The 16,844-nt window shown below is 58.3% G+C and overlaps 1 protein-coding gene across 6 annotated transcripts in view; it reads right to left on the reverse strand.

Moving 5' to 3' along the window:
* The window catches only part of SEC16A (SEC16 homolog A, endoplasmic reticulum export factor), a 31,065-nt gene extending 14,467 nt beyond the window's left edge, over positions 1 to 16,598 (reverse strand). For 4 of the 6 annotated variants that reach the window (XM_019971118.2, XM_019971117.2, XM_019971116.2 and 1 more), the window contains exons 1-9: positions 15,089 to 15,267; positions 8,035 to 11,616; positions 6,314 to 6,444; positions 4,076 to 4,173; positions 2,787 to 2,913; positions 2,174 to 2,372; positions 1,916 to 2,090; positions 926 to 1,068; positions 41 to 102 (exon numbers count right to left, since the gene is read on the reverse strand). In XM_019971118.2, coding sequence (XP_019826677.2) covers positions 41 to 102; positions 926 to 1,068; positions 1,916 to 2,090; positions 2,174 to 2,372; positions 2,787 to 2,913; positions 4,076 to 4,173; positions 6,314 to 6,444; positions 8,035 to 11,547 — 4,448 coding nt within the window. In that variant the 5' untranslated portion in view covers positions 11,548 to 11,616; positions 15,089 to 15,267. Of the gene's footprint in view, positions 1 to 40; positions 103 to 925; positions 1,069 to 1,915; positions 2,091 to 2,173; positions 2,373 to 2,786; positions 2,914 to 4,075; positions 4,174 to 6,313; positions 6,445 to 8,034; positions 11,617 to 15,088; positions 15,268 to 15,434; positions 15,687 to 16,415 lie in introns of those variants that run through there. The other 2 variants (XM_070799602.1, XM_070799601.1) reach the window with 2 other exon arrangements.
* Positions 16,599 to 16,844: the final 246 nt, after the last annotated feature.

Here is a 16,844-nt window from a genome sequence, read left to right on the forward strand (position 1 = left end):
CAGTGGGCGGGGCACCGAGAGCGCTTCTGTGGGCACGTACTTGCCGAGAGGTCCTGGGAAGGCCCGCATCTCCTCCTGCTCTGGTGTATGCTGCAGCAAGGTCTAGGCAGGGACAGGAGAGGGACGGGGAGAGTGGTTCACGGGGGTGGCACAGCATTGCCTGGCCCAGCCCACGTCTGCTGGCCACATCGGCAGACAGAGCTACGGACACCGTCCTTGGGACGGGCTGTCCCCCACGGGGGCAGCGCCTCCATCACAGATCGTGGGCAAGCCAGCTCTACGACAGTGACTTCCAAACTTTACTTAAGCAGTGAGATCCCTTCCTCCTGCCCAGACTCTGACGCGGGGCCTGGATACACATGATGGAAGAGACCTGCAGGCACAGAGTGGTGTGCCCCACGCCAGCCCCCCGAGGTCACGAGGCTCCTCTACCCACTCTCCAGATCACCGGTAAAATGAGCACCTATGGAGCCCTCCCTCCAAAATCAGAAAGTCAAACAACAACAAAAAAATGAACACAGGATAATTCCATGTCTAACACAAAAGTAAAAAAGTGAAGTCACTCAGTCGTGTCCGACTCTTTGCGACCCGGTGGACTGTAGCCTACCAGGTTCTTCCGTCCATGGGATTCTCCAGGCAAGAACACTGGAGTGGGTTGCCATTTCCTTTTCCAGGGGATCTTCCCAGCCCAGGGGACGAACCACAACCCCCCCCTAAAATTCTTACTAACAAAATATTGACTCCTGGGAGGAAAAATAGATGACAGAACAGAATCAAAACCACCTACAAATCAGACTCATGGGTTAGCGTTGCTTAAGACTGCTTTTCAGGCAAGGACACGCAAGTGGAAGAGGACAGGCTGGAAAGCATGTTTTTGAGGTGGGGGCGCTGAACGATGACACGGAACTGCTCCCCACGGAATTACCTCCATGCTGTGAATTTCAACCAGCGCAGGCTGTCCTTCTGAAGGCAGGTTTGGAATCACTTTGATGAGCTGGCCCCCAGGACCAAACCTGGCACAGACGTGAGGCACCGAGAACTTCTCGGGAGAAGTGGGTCTCGACGGAGCTACATGTGGATCAAGTGAAAAAGAAGCTGCCAGCTTGTCACTGTTTAATGCTTCTCAACTAGATCAACAGCTCAAGTTTTTAAGACACCCAGACAACCGGAATCACAGATTATCCAGATCGACTGCCTTTCAACTATTAAATATCCTATTAAAAAGGAGAACTTACGCATGTGTCACACAAACAAACCATTAAAAACAAGGAGTTTCTCCTCTAAAATGAAAAGATTCCTTTAAGAGCCATCAGGATGTGCTGTGCTTTTAAAACAGAAACCTGCTCAGGTGGCCCTGCGCTCTCCTCACAGCTACGACCTTAGAGCAGCATCAGCGTGCTGAGGTAACGACTGAGAGTGAGACACCGCAGGCGAGCAGGAAGGGAGATCTCCAATTACGGAACATTCGAGCAAGTCCATCAGTTATCTCTTATACTGTTTGTTCTCAAACTTCACGTACTCGTACAGGTTTCCAAGAAACAGCACGTGATCAAGCATCTCAAAGGTGCACTGAGGTGCAGCTCGTGCGGTAAGTAAACGATCAGGAGCTTTGCAAGGAGAACCAGGCTTCCTCTAAGAGCCACGCACCCGTGCGGTCAGCCTCGCAGGGCGGGTGGCGGGAGGGGGCTGCTGTCCCTCCACATGGGGAGCTGACCTGGGCAGGAAGCCTCAAGGCAGCGCTGCACTGAAGTGGATGTGATGGACAGGCCAGCAGCTCCCAGGGAAGCCCAGGCCCGACCATCACCAGTTCCCACCTGGGTCGTAGCCCAGCCCTTCTTGCCGCAGGCGCAGACGCTGGTCCCAGGAGCCCCTGGGCCCCTCCGCACTGTGTGAGCCCAGGGCCTTGCACACACACCTTGCTCCACGGAGGGCCAGCTGGCCTCGGCGGGGTAGCCGTACTCTGGAAAGCCTGGTGCGCCATGGAAGTCGCTCCCGTAGGGGCCGTAGGCGTAATCACCGTGGAAGGAGCCCGGCGGAGGGGGCACCTCATAGGACCCGGAGGGCACGTTATGACTCCGGTACACCTGACTCTTCGGGAGCACAAAGCGGATAGGTGAAGCCCCTTCGCCGCCCCCCGTGACCCCAGGTGGCCCCGGAGCCTGCCCCCGCCTACCTGGTGGGAGTGGGCGCTGAAGCTGCTGCGGCGGCTCTGCAGGCTGGGCGCGCTGCGCAGGCTCCGTGCCGAGTGCTCGCTGTGCTCACTACGCCGGTCCACCTCCTCCCCGTAAGGGTCCCGAGGTGGCTCGGGCTCATCGTCAAAGCTCCCGGTGAAGCGGGGGTCGTACCTGTAGCGGTCATCGTATTTCTCGGGCCTGGAGGAGGCAGTAGGCAGAGGCAAGGCTCCTATGCTGCACACGGCTGAGCCCCCCAGGGTCCTGACCCCAGGAATGACACTCGCCACAGCCCACACTGTAGCGGGGTCACCGCACCCACGGCCAAGTTCAGGCCCTGCCTGAGACCAAGAGATACAGGCTGGGGGTCCATTCCAAGGCAGTCACGCCTCTCATGGACCTGCGAAGAAGAGGCTGAACTGACTCCCCGCGCTGGTTCTAAGGTCAGTTCCCCACCAAAAGCCCGAAGAAAGAACCTCCGGTTCACCCTTCTTTGACAGTGGCGGGTGCCTGGGAGCCAGATGCCACCGCAGCTCTCGAGTGAACGCAGGACCCAAGGGCAGAGGCCCGGCTGACTCACGGCGCGCCCTCCGTGCTGGAGTCTGTGCTGCCCACCTGTCACCGTAGGCGTAGTTCTCCTTCCTGCACAAGTCGTACTCGGCATCACACCAATACCCCCTGTCGTAGGAACGGGGGTCTCTGAACCGAGGGCCGTAGTAGAACCGATCCCAGCGACTTGGGTCTATAGTGAGAGATCACCAGGTCAGTACAATGTGAAAAAGACACTCCTCTGGCTACCACTGGAGAAACCAGGCCATCCCAGGACTGAAGGATGCTCCGAGCCTCCGAGAGGAACCAAACTCTCCACCCGAAAAGCAGCACGACCCTGGGGACCATGAACCGTGAGGCACGAGAGGATCCGGCGTGTCTTCCTCAAAGCCCACTGGCTAAATTTCTCTCAACACGTGCTTAAAAAAAAAAAATCATTCATCTCTTTTCTCTAATGTGGTCCACACAGCTTTAAGAAACACTCTCAGTGGATAGGCAAGGGCCTACTGCGCAGTGCGTGGAACTACACCCGGTCTCCTGGAGCAAACCACAATGGAAAAGAGTATTTAAAGAGAACCAATGTACGTGTACAACTGAGCTGTTCTGGGACAGCAGGCATCAGGCGCAACACTGAATCAACCGTATCTCAGTTAAGAATAAAAATCTAAAAAACACTCTCAAACTAAAAAACTGTTTTTCCAAAACACATTAATTAACATTATAATGCGTAAAGCAGTGCAAATACAAAGTGGAGGAGGAGCCCCAGAAGATGGGGAAGTAGGGGCTGTGCTGGACTGACGGCTGCAGGTCAGGACCCTCCCTCTGGCCCTGGCCAGGCAGGGGGCCCAGAAGGGCTGCTCAGGGGATGCTCGCCAAGACGCACGTGCCGCCCGACAGCGGCGGCGCCTGAAGGGGAGGGGCACGGGCCACCTGAGGCTGCTCTGTCCAACCCGAGGGCTCCTGCTACACGAGGCCCCCGGGCACATCACACGTGAGTGGTGCAGGGGGCAGCCGGCCCCTCATTTTATTTCTATCAATTTTAGCTCGTCCGTGTAAGGATGAGCCACATACTCTGGTACTACCAAGAATTACACTTTGCTAGAAAGTCAAAGAAATCTATCAACGTGATAAAAACACACTACTGTGACTTGGGTAATACTTGTCAATGAACAGTAGCAATACAGTTATTTCTAGGCGCAAATTACTTTCTGCTACTTTGGCTATAGATAAAATCACATGACTAATAAAAAGGAAAAGTTTCCTAAGAAAGTCCACCACGCCGCCACCTGGCGCTTGGCTGCACCAAGGTCTGAAGGCGTCTGCTGCGGTAAGCCCGTGACAGCTTCTGAACGTACCTCCGTAATCGTACTGGCCGGAATAGTAAGCTGCATAGTAATCACTCTGACTGCTCCATCCACTTTTGGAATTATAGTAACCTTCAGGATACACTTGCCTGAAACACACACACACAGTGCTGTTACAAAACAAGATGAGCTGCTGCTTAGCATGCGACAAGATTCCAGTCAATACACCCAGAGCCCCAGGCTTTCATCACGGCACCTTGGTTGTGGAAAAACTCCAATCAGAAGATCCAAACCAGTGACGACAAAAAGATTACAGGACTCCCTACCGTAGAGCGAATTGAGATCTATCTGCTGAAGCAACTCAGGAGGTGTTGTTCAGCAGAAGACAGCTGACGCTTTCTGGTGCGCTCAGGAATCCATCCTGTCAACGCCAATGCTGAAGCAGGCTCTCCCGGCTCTGGAATCGTGCTCAGCAGAAGCGAAAAGCACTGAGCCACGGACACCAAGCCAGCACCGACTGTGACACCCTCCCCCAACCGTGACTGTGTGTCCCCTGAGAGGGGTGGAGGCCCTGCACCCATCCCAGCTGACTGCCCAGTGCTGCTGCCTCTCACTGCAGGATGGGCGGGACCGGGCCCGCTGGGTCAGAAAGATCCTTGGAAGGACTTAAGAGCACTTCTGATTTTTAAACTGTGACTGCAAACCCCTGAGAATGGCTCACTCCGAGGTGCAGCTGCCCTTGAAGAGCGCCCCCCTACCCCCACCGAGGGAACAGCACCCGCTGACTGGGGGCCCTGGGGCAGCACTCGGGCACCACTGGCCCCACCACGGGGGCCCAGAGATGCACCCTGAGTGGGGCGGGGCGCCCTGAGCGGGGTAGGGCAGGGCACGGCCACCCTGCTGCTTGCCCAGCCCCGTTACCCAGCAGCAAGGACTCCACATGGATACCCAGGGCGCTTTCCTCCCTCCAGCAGCTCCCCTAGGCTGTGACCACCCGGCATGAGCACAACACACGGATGCTCAACACATGCACATAGGCCTGCACGCGTGTCTGCACGCGTGCACATGCGGGGAGGAGGGTGCAGTGAGGACGCAGAGGGGACCTGGACACCATAGGCTGGGCCTCAAACCCCTGCCAGGCAGCAAGGCCCGCCTCCGATCAGTCACAACAGCCCACAGCTTTCACGGGCCCCTCGCGCTAACCCGAAGGCTGGAGAGGAGACAGGAAGGGCGAGGTGTGTGTGCCCTAGCCCCGCCCTCCCTCGCCTCTCAGGGCTTCCAGAAAACATCTGCCTGCTGCTCTCCCAGATCAGAGCACCCACTGTGATGCCAGTCTCGCCTCCCAGGGGACAGATGGGCATGGTCTCCCACCGAGTGCCCAGAGCGCAGGGGTCTGAAGCTGAGTGCATCCGTACGCAAGGACAGGGGTCCACCCGGACAGGCCCGGCTAGCTCTCCAGACAAGCGACCAAGGCCTTGAAGCAGCAGGAGCAGCTCTAAGTCTGTAAGGCAGTGGGGGACGCGGCCTTCCCCTGTGCCACTCTCTCCATTACAAGCCGGAGTAAGCCTCACAATCTCACAGAAAGCCGGCCCTGCAAGACGAGGTGCCTGGGTGCAGGGGCCACTATGGCAGGTGGCAAGGCTGGACCCTAACCCACCGACACCTGAGTGGGAGAGCTGTGGCCTGCTTAAATTTTACTCAGCGGAAGACACGACGCCAAGGACCTTTCAAAACGCCTCGTCTGTAACTGCAGAACCGAGACGCGCTCAGTCAGGTAGAAAAGTGAGAGCGAGCTTGCTGGGGGCCCTGACCCAGGAGGCAGCGCCAGGCAGACAGCCCAGGCTCGCGGCCCCCGACCCAGGAGGCAGCGCCAGGCAGACAGCCCAGGCTCGCGGCTGCTGCCACCAACAGATCACCCCAGGTCGCAGCCTGAGCCTGCCTGACCTGGGCGCCTCTGGAACCAGTGTGGGGAACAACCTCCACAGGTTAAAAGCTGCTATGTGACCACAGGCAACAGGACCACTGCCCAGGCCAGGAGAAGCCCTGCTTGAGAGCAGGGGGCCTCCCTGGTGGCCCCGCCCAGGGTCTGGCCTGACCAAGACCACCTGCCGACGTGCCTGTGGCTGTGCTGGGTAGCGGGCTCAGTTTGATTCAAACATGCATCCTTCGATCTGTCCACACCCACGAAACGTACACACACACCCATCAGGTTTGTATGATTCTCTGCAAACATGGCCTCCCCCGAACCACTAAGCTACAACGACAGCCGGCAACACAAACACGCATCACCTGGCGACCGGGCGGTCGGAGCAGTGACTGGCCCGGGAGCCGGGCCGCTCGGGCTCGGGGCAGCGACAGGGGTCCACGTAGGCAGCGCCGTCAGAAGGCCTGTACCTGGGGTCGTAGAGGCCGTAGACGTCCTGCCGGAAGAAGGACATCGTCATTAGACGCCAGGAGCCACCTACGCAGGCACCTGGCACGGCTCTCAGGACCCAGGTAAGGCTCTGCAGACAGCCCTGTTCCAAAGACAGCCAGCCCGGCCTGGCTCAGGAGACAGCCTACGGCAGCGGGCCATGCCCAGGTGAGCCTCAAGGGCTCTCTTCCGCTTCCTGAGGTCTCACCTGAGTAGGTGCTGAGACCCCACAACCTGGGGTCCCATCTCGGGCACCAATTCAAGTAAGCAAAACAATCCGGGTCCCCTGGGATTGGGTCCCGCGGGCACAGGCAGCCCCAAAAAGAGGATCGTGCTCTAGCCTCACGAGGCTTTCAGCCCCTTCCGGATGCAGCAGCCCTGCGGCCCCACAGCCATGCTGGAACCTGAAGCAGGGATGGGTGATCCAGGCACGAGCCAGACCTGTCTTTCCTGTCTCAGGGCCTGATTCTCTGTCAAGAGCGGGTGGAGAACGAGACAGCACGTAACCTGGACTTACTCTTGACCCCCACTGGGGCCTGGGCTCCCACGCAGCAGTGCCGGGTACCGCTGGGGCTCGGGCCCCTCCACACTCTGCCGGCCCACCCTGGGGTCCTGCAGAGCGTCATTTCCCTCCATGCAAATAAGTCTCTGCGGCTCTTCCTGGCTCTGATTCCCAGGTCTCGGGGTTAGGCATGTAACTCATTCCCACGCATACACAGACTCTCGAAGCCCCTCAGGCCGCCCCACCCCCAGGCGGCCCCCAGCCCACCACAGCTCTGCTCCCTCAGCTGCTTCTGACTGTGGGGCCTCCAGTGTGGGGCCCACAGCCACGTCACGCAAGGAGCTCCAAACTCCTGGTCCACAATCCTTCTACCTTTGCAGACTGTGGCAATGCTGGGCCAGGACACGAGATGGTAACGAGCAGACAATCAAAGGTGTCCACGTGGGTCACAATAAAGCAGGATGAATCGGAAGCTAAACAGCACCCGTGGGCCTGGCTCACCGAGAAGAGCTGAGAAAGGATCCCGTGCAGCGTGGCGGCCCCGTGCTGTGGCCGGGTGCCCGAGCGTGCACGCCGCCACCGCTCCTAGCTGCTCCACCTGCACTACGCCCCAAGCCTGGCCTCGTACCCTGAACGCTTTTATCCTAAAGCAGGGCTTTAAAAGACTAGAGTTTGCCTCTTGTTTCTCATGTTAAGTTTTTGATGTTAAAACCAGAAAGAAGCTTCAAGAGGCTATTCCAGTTTTCCAAAATGTGCCACCCAGAACTCTGGCTCTGCTGCGAGCCGGTGGGCAGGACAGGAAGTGAGGGTCCTTTCTCATGTAAGCTGGGGTATGCTGTGCTACACCAAAATGAAGTAGTGATTCTCCCCAGATAAAACAGGTTCTTGTGCAGCGTGGCCCTCCAGGAGAAGAGCTGTGGTCCAAAGAATGAGCTGGGACAGGGAGCACCCTTCTCATGAAGCTCATGAAGAGGCGTGTGCCAGCAGGGGGACCATGGGTTCCCTCAGGACTGACCGCAGAACCCTGCCCCGGAGCAGGACATGAGAAAGAGATCACTGGTCAGAGCGCTCAACCGCCCAAGAGCATGGCCCTACCTGGTAATAGTGGGGGGCTGGGCCAGGATCCGGCGGGTATGGGGAGGGATACGGGGGCTGGTAGCCGTCATACAGGGACCTGTAGTAGTAATAGGAAGCCAGGTCGGGAGGCGGGGGCTGCAGCCACTGCTGGTCAGGCCGTGGGGCCGCCTGGCTCGAGCTGGTGGACACAACAGAGGCGCTGGAGGACCGAGGTGGCCGGGGCGGCAGCTGCTGACCCGCGTCAGCAGGAGCTGGGCTTGCAGGCTGGGCCGGGTCTGCAGGCTGTGCCTGCACCGGGGGACTCCCTGGGGTTGAAGGCTCCAGAAGCACTGCTCTGGGCCCCTGCGGAGCGGGCAGTGGCGGCGCCAGCTCCTGCTTGGCTCTCTCTGCACCGGGCTGGTCCTGAGCCTCTTTCATCACCTGCTGATAGAAACGGTCCGGGCTGTTCGCCCCAGGCCCAAGAGGCCGACAACTGGCAGTGGGCTGCTGACCAGAGGCCGGGCCATCTGCATGGGCTGGGCCGTACACTCCTGCAGGATTTTCTAAAGTCCTACTGAACGTGCAGTCCAGGGCTCCCACAGCTCCGTCCCGCCTGCCACAGAGGCCTGGCTTGCTGCTGCCAGGCACAGAGCTGCCGCCTGCAGGCGGCACCAACACCAGGCCCGAGGCCCCCGCAGGGCTGGGCAGCCCCTCAGGAGGCACACACTCTGCGCTGTGGGCCTTCTGACCTTCTGGAAGTGAGGGCTTTGGATGAGAGTGCAGTTGAACCAGCAAATTAGCAGCTTGATTAGAAACCATGTCATAGGTACCAGAAGCTTGTGGAAAAGGACTCTGAGCCAGATGGCTAGGCGGAGGCGAGCAGACGAGAGAGCCGGCTGGCATCCCAGACAAAGGTACATTCTCTCCAGGATCACCACCAGCAGCCCGGCCGCTGACTGAGGGCTTATCTCCCACAGAAGAGTCTCTCCAGGATGGAGCCTTCTCGTTAGAATTTGGTAAGGACATAGAAGAGTTAACAGGCTGAGCCAGACTATAGCTTTGATCGGGCTGGGCGATCAAGACGGGCTGATTCTGCAAACACTCAGTGGGCGGGGAGGACAGCAGGCTGGCATAGCCGGGGCCAGCCTGCGGCGGCAGAGCCTCCTCTTCGCCAAGCTGCGGAGGGTTCTCCAGGTTCTCAGAAGTGCCAAGGCCATCCCCACTCTGACAGCCAGGGCCCACCTGCCGTGCCACCCCCTCGTCTGGGGGCTGAATCACTTCAGACGGCTGAGGTTTCACTGGCACATGAAGCGCGGGAGCTGCCGGGGCCAGAAGGACGTTGCCCCCAAAGTCCGGGAGCTCGTTCTGCGCCCACAAGGTCGTGGCGGGGCTCTCACATGTCCCAGGCCCCTGCGCCCTGGTCGAGGGCCTCTTCTCAGGTGCGGGCAGCACTGTTTCCAAGGGCGGCCCCGTGGCCTGCAGAAGTCCACGTCCGGCCTCCACGGGTGTGGTGAGAGGCGGCACGCAGCGCTGCGGCGGGAAGAGGGTCTCCATGTTGTCAGGAGGCTGCTCCAGGTTGCCAGGGGTGGCATCAGGCGTGGCAGCGGCTGCTCTGTGCTGCTTCTGGTGGGCGCTGGGCCCCCTCACCTCTCCTACCACGTTGGCGCGATCTGCCTCAATGGGCTTTACTCCAACCAAGTGCGATTTCACGGGTTCAAAAGAACTGTTCGCACTCGTCTGAAATACCCCCGTAGGTTTTGGGGGGCTGGGGGTCGAGGGCTGGGACAGGCTGCCGTGGTAGTTCTGGCTGCTGGTCTCGTCTGTCTCGCCGCCGACAGGAGAGGAATCGATCTGCTTAAAAAACCTCCCTGCAGACTCATCCTCAGGCTTTCCCACTTCCTGCTGAATGAAGGTACCCGAGTCGCAGGGCCTGGCTGCACCTGGAAGGGCCCGGTGGCTCTTGCCGCCGTAACCGGACGACACGCTGTCAGACCGTGCAGGGTGCGCTGTCATATCCAGGGCCTCGAGATTGGGGCCCCCGCTGCCCGCAGGGCCCACCGCACTGAGCCTGGGGCCAGCTGGGCCAGGAAGGGGCCCGCACCTGAGCGGATCGCCTGGGGAGGAAGGATCCATGGTGAGGGGCTCGCTCGGCAGAACTTCCTGGTTCTGAACAAACTCCAGGTTCTCAACGTTCTCGTACTGCGCCCCTGCACGGGCCGTGTCTGCCCACACGTCCATGGCGGCTGCCTTAGAGGCTGGCTGTGGCTCTCCCCCCAGCTGCATGGGCTCGCTGCTGGAGCCTCTGGGAAAGGCCTGGTGAGCGCCTCCCACGCCCACGTGTGCGGGAAGCTGGCCGAGGCAGAAACTGTCTATGTCGGCCTGCCCAGCAGAGCCCGCTGTTTCCAATGAGAGGTTCTCTTCGTTCTCGGTCTCTCCTCCTTTGAAAAACATGGCGAGTGCGCCCGAGCCCACCTCCAGTGGGGTCCAGCCACCCCCGGCGCCCGGCAGGTAGTGCGAACGGCTTTCCGGGCGGTTTACCTGAGCGAGCGGGCTAATAGCAGCCAGGCCTGACAGCTGCTCTCTGTTCACTCCAGGACTCGACCTGAGCTCCTGGTTTGCCCGAGCGTTCCCAACTCTGGAATTCTGCCTGAACGCGCTCTCTGGATCAAAGCTATTTGCTGAGTGGTCTCCACTGGGCAGGTAGGCGGCCTCGTTTTTTCCACCACTGGCCGAGGGTCCTGGTAAGGAAGCCGGGGGGCCGAGCTGCTCGTGGCCAGGACGCTGATGCAGGCTGGACAGAGGGGGGAAGTGGGTGACGCTGGAGGCGTGGGGCCCTGGGATCTGCGGGGGCCCCTCTGGGCCAGGCCAGTAATGCTGACCTGGGGGCCGTGGACCTCCCTGCCCCGGCCCCCACTGCCCAGGCACTTGCTGACAGGGCTGAGGGGGGAGCGGGAGTGCTGCTGGGGGTGTGGCGCTGTCGGGGGGGCTCGGCCGGCTCAGGGGCCTGTCGGGCCCAGACGCGTGCCCCTGTGGAAGGCCCCCGCGAGCGCCGCTGGACCCCGCTGCTGGGATGTACTGTGGCGGGTACGGCGGGTCCGGGAGCTCAGGCTCTGGGCCGGGAGCCTTGGCACTCCTGGTCGTCTCGGGCCCGTGTGAGGCCGAGGGCATTGGCGCCCCGGGAAATGGGCTGGCGTCTGCCCTGGGCTGCACCGGAGGCCCTGGCAGAGGTTCGCAGGGCCCTTGGGAGCTGTCCCCAGTGTTTGTGTGAGGCACGGGCAGACCAGCACGCTGCAGGGACGACGGCAGGGCTGGGCCTTGCAAAATGGGCAGGCTGCTTTTAGACGAACCGCCCAGCGATGTAGTCTGGAGAGCCTGTCGACTGAAAGCAAAAGGGTCTGTCACTGGCTGCAGTGGGCAGGCTACCGGGGCCATCGGAGCGTGGCTGCCGGCCTGTCTCCGGTAAGGGCTGTTAGACCAGAACATGGTCTGAGGACTCCCCGACGGAGGCGGCCCGACCACGCCAGACGGCACAGCCTGGGGCGGCGGCTGCATGACTGAGCTCTTGCACAATGAGATGCTGCTTGCAGAAAGAAGCAGGAGGGAGGCTTTCCTTAATTTGAACTGAAAAAGAGAAAAAGGAAAAAGTTAGCATAAAATCCATTTATTCAAAGTCCTGGCTACAATCAGGAAAATTGAGAAAGAAGAAAAAAACGAGAAAACAGTTTTGCATCTTGTAAGTCCTGAGGGATAACCCACCCCTCGCCCACCCCTGGGAGGACTGCTATCTGCGGAGCGACGACACCGGCCTGGACGCCAAGGCTGGCCATGCTGGAGCCGGCCAAGCAACTTCAGACAAGTCACTGCCCTGCTGTGACATTCAGTTATGTCACCGAGCTACATACCCACGTGGAATGCCCACCGCCTCCACAATGCCCTCAGCAAGCTGGCAGGGACCAAGCAGAACCCAACACGAGGCACCAGGTACACAGTGCCTCCACATTTTCCGATAAATTATCACCAGGTCCGGAAAGGGCCGCCTCCTCTCTTAAGACCACATACCGTACTTTTCACACAGGTTAAGTTTATATTTGGAAAGGAAAACCAAAGTTAAAAACCTGCTTCTCCGTTTTAACTGAAGAGAGTCATAAAACACAGAGTCACACAAGCTGCAAAATAACAACCATCTGGATTATACGCGCCTAAAACGCCTTTTATCCCAGCCTGTAGAATGTCTCCGTTTCCACACTGTGACTGGTTGCACACCACCAGCAAAACGAGCTGCGTGTGATGACTGGAGTTGTAACGACTACGCCTGGAGTGAAAATCCCAAGGAACCGTAAAGCAGTGCTGAAACGGAACAACCAAGTTCACTCAAAACTTGTCAGTGACAAGCAGACGGCCCACAGACCCTCTACGGAAAACAAAGGAGCAGAAATCCTCTTTACAGCGTCTTTTGTGGTTGTCTGGTTTTCAACAAAACATACTAAGTATAATCTTGAACAGTTAACCTGCACTTTTGAGACAAAAATCCAAGTACCGTCTCTTTACAAATTCCTCTTCCACGTGTCAGCCTACTCCCCAGCGACACCCTCACAAATGGATTAAGGGGAGCCTGTCACAGAAAAAGCCGACACCAAAGGGAGAAGCGACACAGGGCCCTGCACTGTGAGCCACATGTTTCTGCGAGGGTACAATGTTCCTGTCCTTGGACAAAAGACAGACAAAAGTGAATGAATGCATATTAAATCCAGTCATTTACTAACAAAAGCTGCCCTATGAATCCGCTACAGTTACTGCTCGGACATGGCCTTTTCCCGGGCCAACAGGGAATCCTTTCTAATAGACAAGCATTTTGACACTCACTTAGATTTCATGGAATTAAATATACAAAGAACTGCATCAGGGACTTCCTTTGGTTCTAAGCTATCATTTTAAAACTAAGAACACTTACAGCTCAGCTTTACATGGACCCAGGAGAGGAGAGCAGAGCCTTTTCCTCTTACATGTGAAAGGGAGGCACCCAAGACCACTTACAAAGCGATGGCATCCTCCTTGGAAGGCTTCAGCAGGAAACCCTCAATCACATTAAACAGCGTATATTAAAAAACAAAACACAGAGCACAGGCCCACAGGATTAATTCCTCAAGTGTCACTGTGAGAAAAGGACTGGGCGCCAGCTGAATGGCCCAGCCGCACCGCTGCTCCGGGGGTGACCCGATTCCTTCATCTATAAAGCAAGACAACTGAAATGATGGTTTCAGAGTTCTTTCTGGGTTTAATCTTATGAAATTCTATGCACAGTGAATTCTGGGAGGCCCTAATCCCTATAGCTGTTTATGAGCGAAATCTTATCTGAATCTAAATTTCACAAAACGTTTATACTCAATTATTTTCCGTGCAGAAACTTTCTTAGCATTATTTTCTCAATTCCTAAGGACCGCTTCATAAGCAGACTCTATCACTTCCCTACAAAGTAGCTTCCCCTTCTCCCCCTGACCACTAACAGCTTTTCAACAATAAACCCGTTTAATTTGGAACAATCTTCTGCCTTGAACATTATTCTTTTCATCTTTTTCTCTATTCATCAGCAGAAAAACAATGCAAGCACATATCATTTATCTCAACTATAGGGACTTTGATTCTGTCCAGTAAGTCATTCTGTAGCCTCAGGTCATCTAATTTTAAAAATGGCAGACTGCTTCAAAGAAACCAGCTGATCTCCCTAAAGATACATTATTCATAACTGTAGCTCTTCAATTAAGCTGCCTTGGATCTACCTGAAATAAGCACAACCTGTTTCAATATAAATTCCTGGCTACTGAACTGAGATAACGAAAGCACACGTCTCTCCTGCTAGGGCAGCCGCCTCAAGCACGAGCGGGTAAACCAACCGGAGCTCCAAGAAGCACCTGGGAGTCCAGGCTCTGCCCCTGAGGCGACTGCTACCCGACGTATCTATCAGACTATGGGACACGGGGCACAAAGACAGCACAGACCCCAGCTCTTCTGAGTACAGAATCAAACATTCAGACGTTAGGGAAAAGGAAGGGGGTTTCTCAACACTGCTGAAGGCAACGAAGAGCCAAAGGACACTCTGACGTTAAGTCAAGATGCTTACAGAGGCAGGAGGGAACCATGTTAAAATTTACATGCTACCCTAAAGAAAACTTTTGAGACTTAAACTGCAGGAACTTGCTATTAAGGCGTATGAGTCACAGAGAACAAGAAAGAAAGGACTTTTTGCCTCTTGCTGGATCTCTATAAGACAAGAGCACCCGGAACCCTAAGAAAGAGCATTTGCGGGGGCGGGGGGGGGGGGGCGGTGGGAAGAAGGGCTGTGCAGACACTTGAACAAGTTATCACCCTAGGAACAACTGTCTGTGACTCAAGTTTGCTTCTTAACCATTTCCGGGGACGGGAAACACCTTTCCAGTTAACCTCTACATCGAACAAAATACTAATAAGCAACCCAACCTCCAAGCTACTTAAAACTTTACAGATAAAACAGCAAAACTGATTTTAGGTGGCTGTCTCACGTCCAAGACCCTCTACAATAATACTTTCATCACAGAAAGGGCAGGTTGGTGGGCACACACCTCTGCCCCTTGATATAAAACACAGCGCCTGACCTCGGTTGCAACATCTTGGTAACCTCCCCACGAGATTACCAATAGACGCAACAATGCTGTAGTTTCTCGGTTCAAATGTCAGTGTACCTCATCGCCGGCACGGCTCAGCAGAAACCAAACTGCGGACCCTTCGAAGCAAAGGGCACGCTAAACTGTGAAAGGAATTCCCGAGAGGTTTTTACTCTCTAAAGAGCGGCAGGTCTGGCTTTTCCTCCAGCCTTTCCAACATAACCCCACACCGAGACCACAACGGCCAGGGTTCACACAACTGACCCGACAGCCTGTGCAGGTGTGGGCCACGTCAGCACTCATGGCGGTCGCCCGGCCTGCTCGGCCCGCAGGCCCCCGCCCAAGCCCCCCGGCGCCTCCGCCCGAGCCCCCCGGCGGCTCCCCGGAGACGCTCCCGTTCGCTTCGGGCTGGGCCCGGTCCGGTCACCTCCCTCCGCCCCAACCCCGACACTCACCGGCGCGCTGCAGGGAGGCCGAGGCTCCCGTCGGCTCCTGCCGGCCGCTCCGCGACCCCCGGCCCTGGCTCCTCAAGAGCCGCGCGAAGAAGACTGCTCGGCGGTTGCGACAAGCGCCGACACAGCAGCCGCAGCAGCCATCTTGGCACATCCGGCTCCGGGGGCCACGGCCTCCACGCCGCCGACGTGTCCGACAGCGACGTCAGCGCGCGCCACGCCCCTCGGAGGGGCCCTCGGGACGCCCCGCTCCTGCCGCGTCCAGTCCCGCCCCATTCTCATGACCCCGCCCCTCAGCCCCCGCCCCTGTTCTCCACCGCCCATCCCTGGGGCCCCTCCCCTCGCCCACCTGCCCAGTCCGGCGCGCGAGCACCGCTCTGGGATGTCGCACGGGTTATGCTGGCTCTTTCTCCCGGCCTCTTCTGGCCTGAAGATGTGAGAAAAGTCGGGAGCCTTCCAGCAGACCCAAGGAAAGGCTCAGTCTTGAACGACCGACGCCAGCAGGTACCCCGGCCGAGATCGGCTACCGGGCTGCTCCGAGAACCCGAGGGGCGCCTTGGCGCAGGCGCGTTCCTCGCGTCCTGCCGTTGGACTCCGAAGCCTGGGAGACGGGCGGAAGGCCACCGAGCATGCGCCGGCCGCCCGCGTGGGCTGCGCGTGCGCGGCTCGCGGCGGCGCGCGGGTTGCCTAGTTACCGCCCCCGGCTTCGGGGGCTTCTAGATCTGCCCCGCAACCTTGTCCCGGCGCACCTGTAGCTCTCTGGAAGCCCTCCCGCTGCGTACCGATGGAGCAGGAAAAGACACGCCCTGGCCCCCAGTCCACAGCCACCCAGGCTCCCGCTTCAGGGGGGTCGTCCTGTGCACCTGCGGCCCCCAGCCGCCCCACCCCGGCTCGGCCGTCGCCTTTCCCGGACACGTGCTCTGTCCTGTCGCTTCCTTCCCCCGCGCTCCCTGGCGGTGGCCGCGCAGCCTCCGGACCCCCTTTTGTCCGCCCTAAACCCCATCAGGGCCCCTAACTCTCCTTCCAGTGAGCGGCATTAGCCCAGTGATGCCCTGTGGACGGAAGCTAGGGTCTCTGTGTGGTTTTCCCTAACCATTGTCGAGTGGATATTTGTGTTGAATGAGGGCGACCCCGAGGTACCGAGTGGCAGGCTGGGGCGCTGGGCCTCACTCTCCTGTGCCTCTTTGTGGTCGCTCCCCCTTCCCGGTGCCCACCCTGAGACGCAGTCATAGAGGATCTTAGGGAGGAGAGGATTCTGCCATTGGCAACGTCATTCTCCCAGTGAGAAAAGGCAGGTGAAGAAGCTGCCAGCCTGACCCAGGGCACTCACCTGCTGCCTGCCTGGCACAGGGAAGAGCAGCAGCCTGTCCGGCTGGCCCCAAGGCCTTATGGAGGGCAGAAGGGGTGGCACGTGGGGCTTGTCCACTTGTCCCCCACCCAGCTGCTGAGCTCCCAGCAACGCTGCCCGCTGTGCTTTGGCCTGGCTGGGGTGGGAGGGCACCCTGGACGCTGGTGGGACCCAGAAGCTTGGGAAGAAGGAAGGAGTGTGGTTCTATTTGTTGGCAAGGGAGCAGCCACGCTGTCAGCGCCCTGGGCGGGTGCGGGGAAGCTTTCAGCCCATCTGACGTGGCCACTGTGCTAAGCTAACATTTGCCTTGCAGAAGTCAAGCTCCCAGCCTGTTCAAACACAGAGTCAGGGAACCCGCGGTGGAACAGCCCTGGGCCCCCCCACTCTGTCCCCTTCTTCCTGGTGGTCACT

Source organism: Bos indicus, chromosome 11 (assembly GCF_029378745.1).
Source record: "Bos indicus isolate NIAB-ARS_2022 breed Sahiwal x Tharparkar chromosome 11, NIAB-ARS_B.indTharparkar_mat_pri_1.0, whole genome shotgun sequence".
NCBI classification, from domain to species: domain Eukaryota; kingdom Metazoa; phylum Chordata; class Mammalia; order Artiodactyla; family Bovidae; genus Bos; species Bos indicus.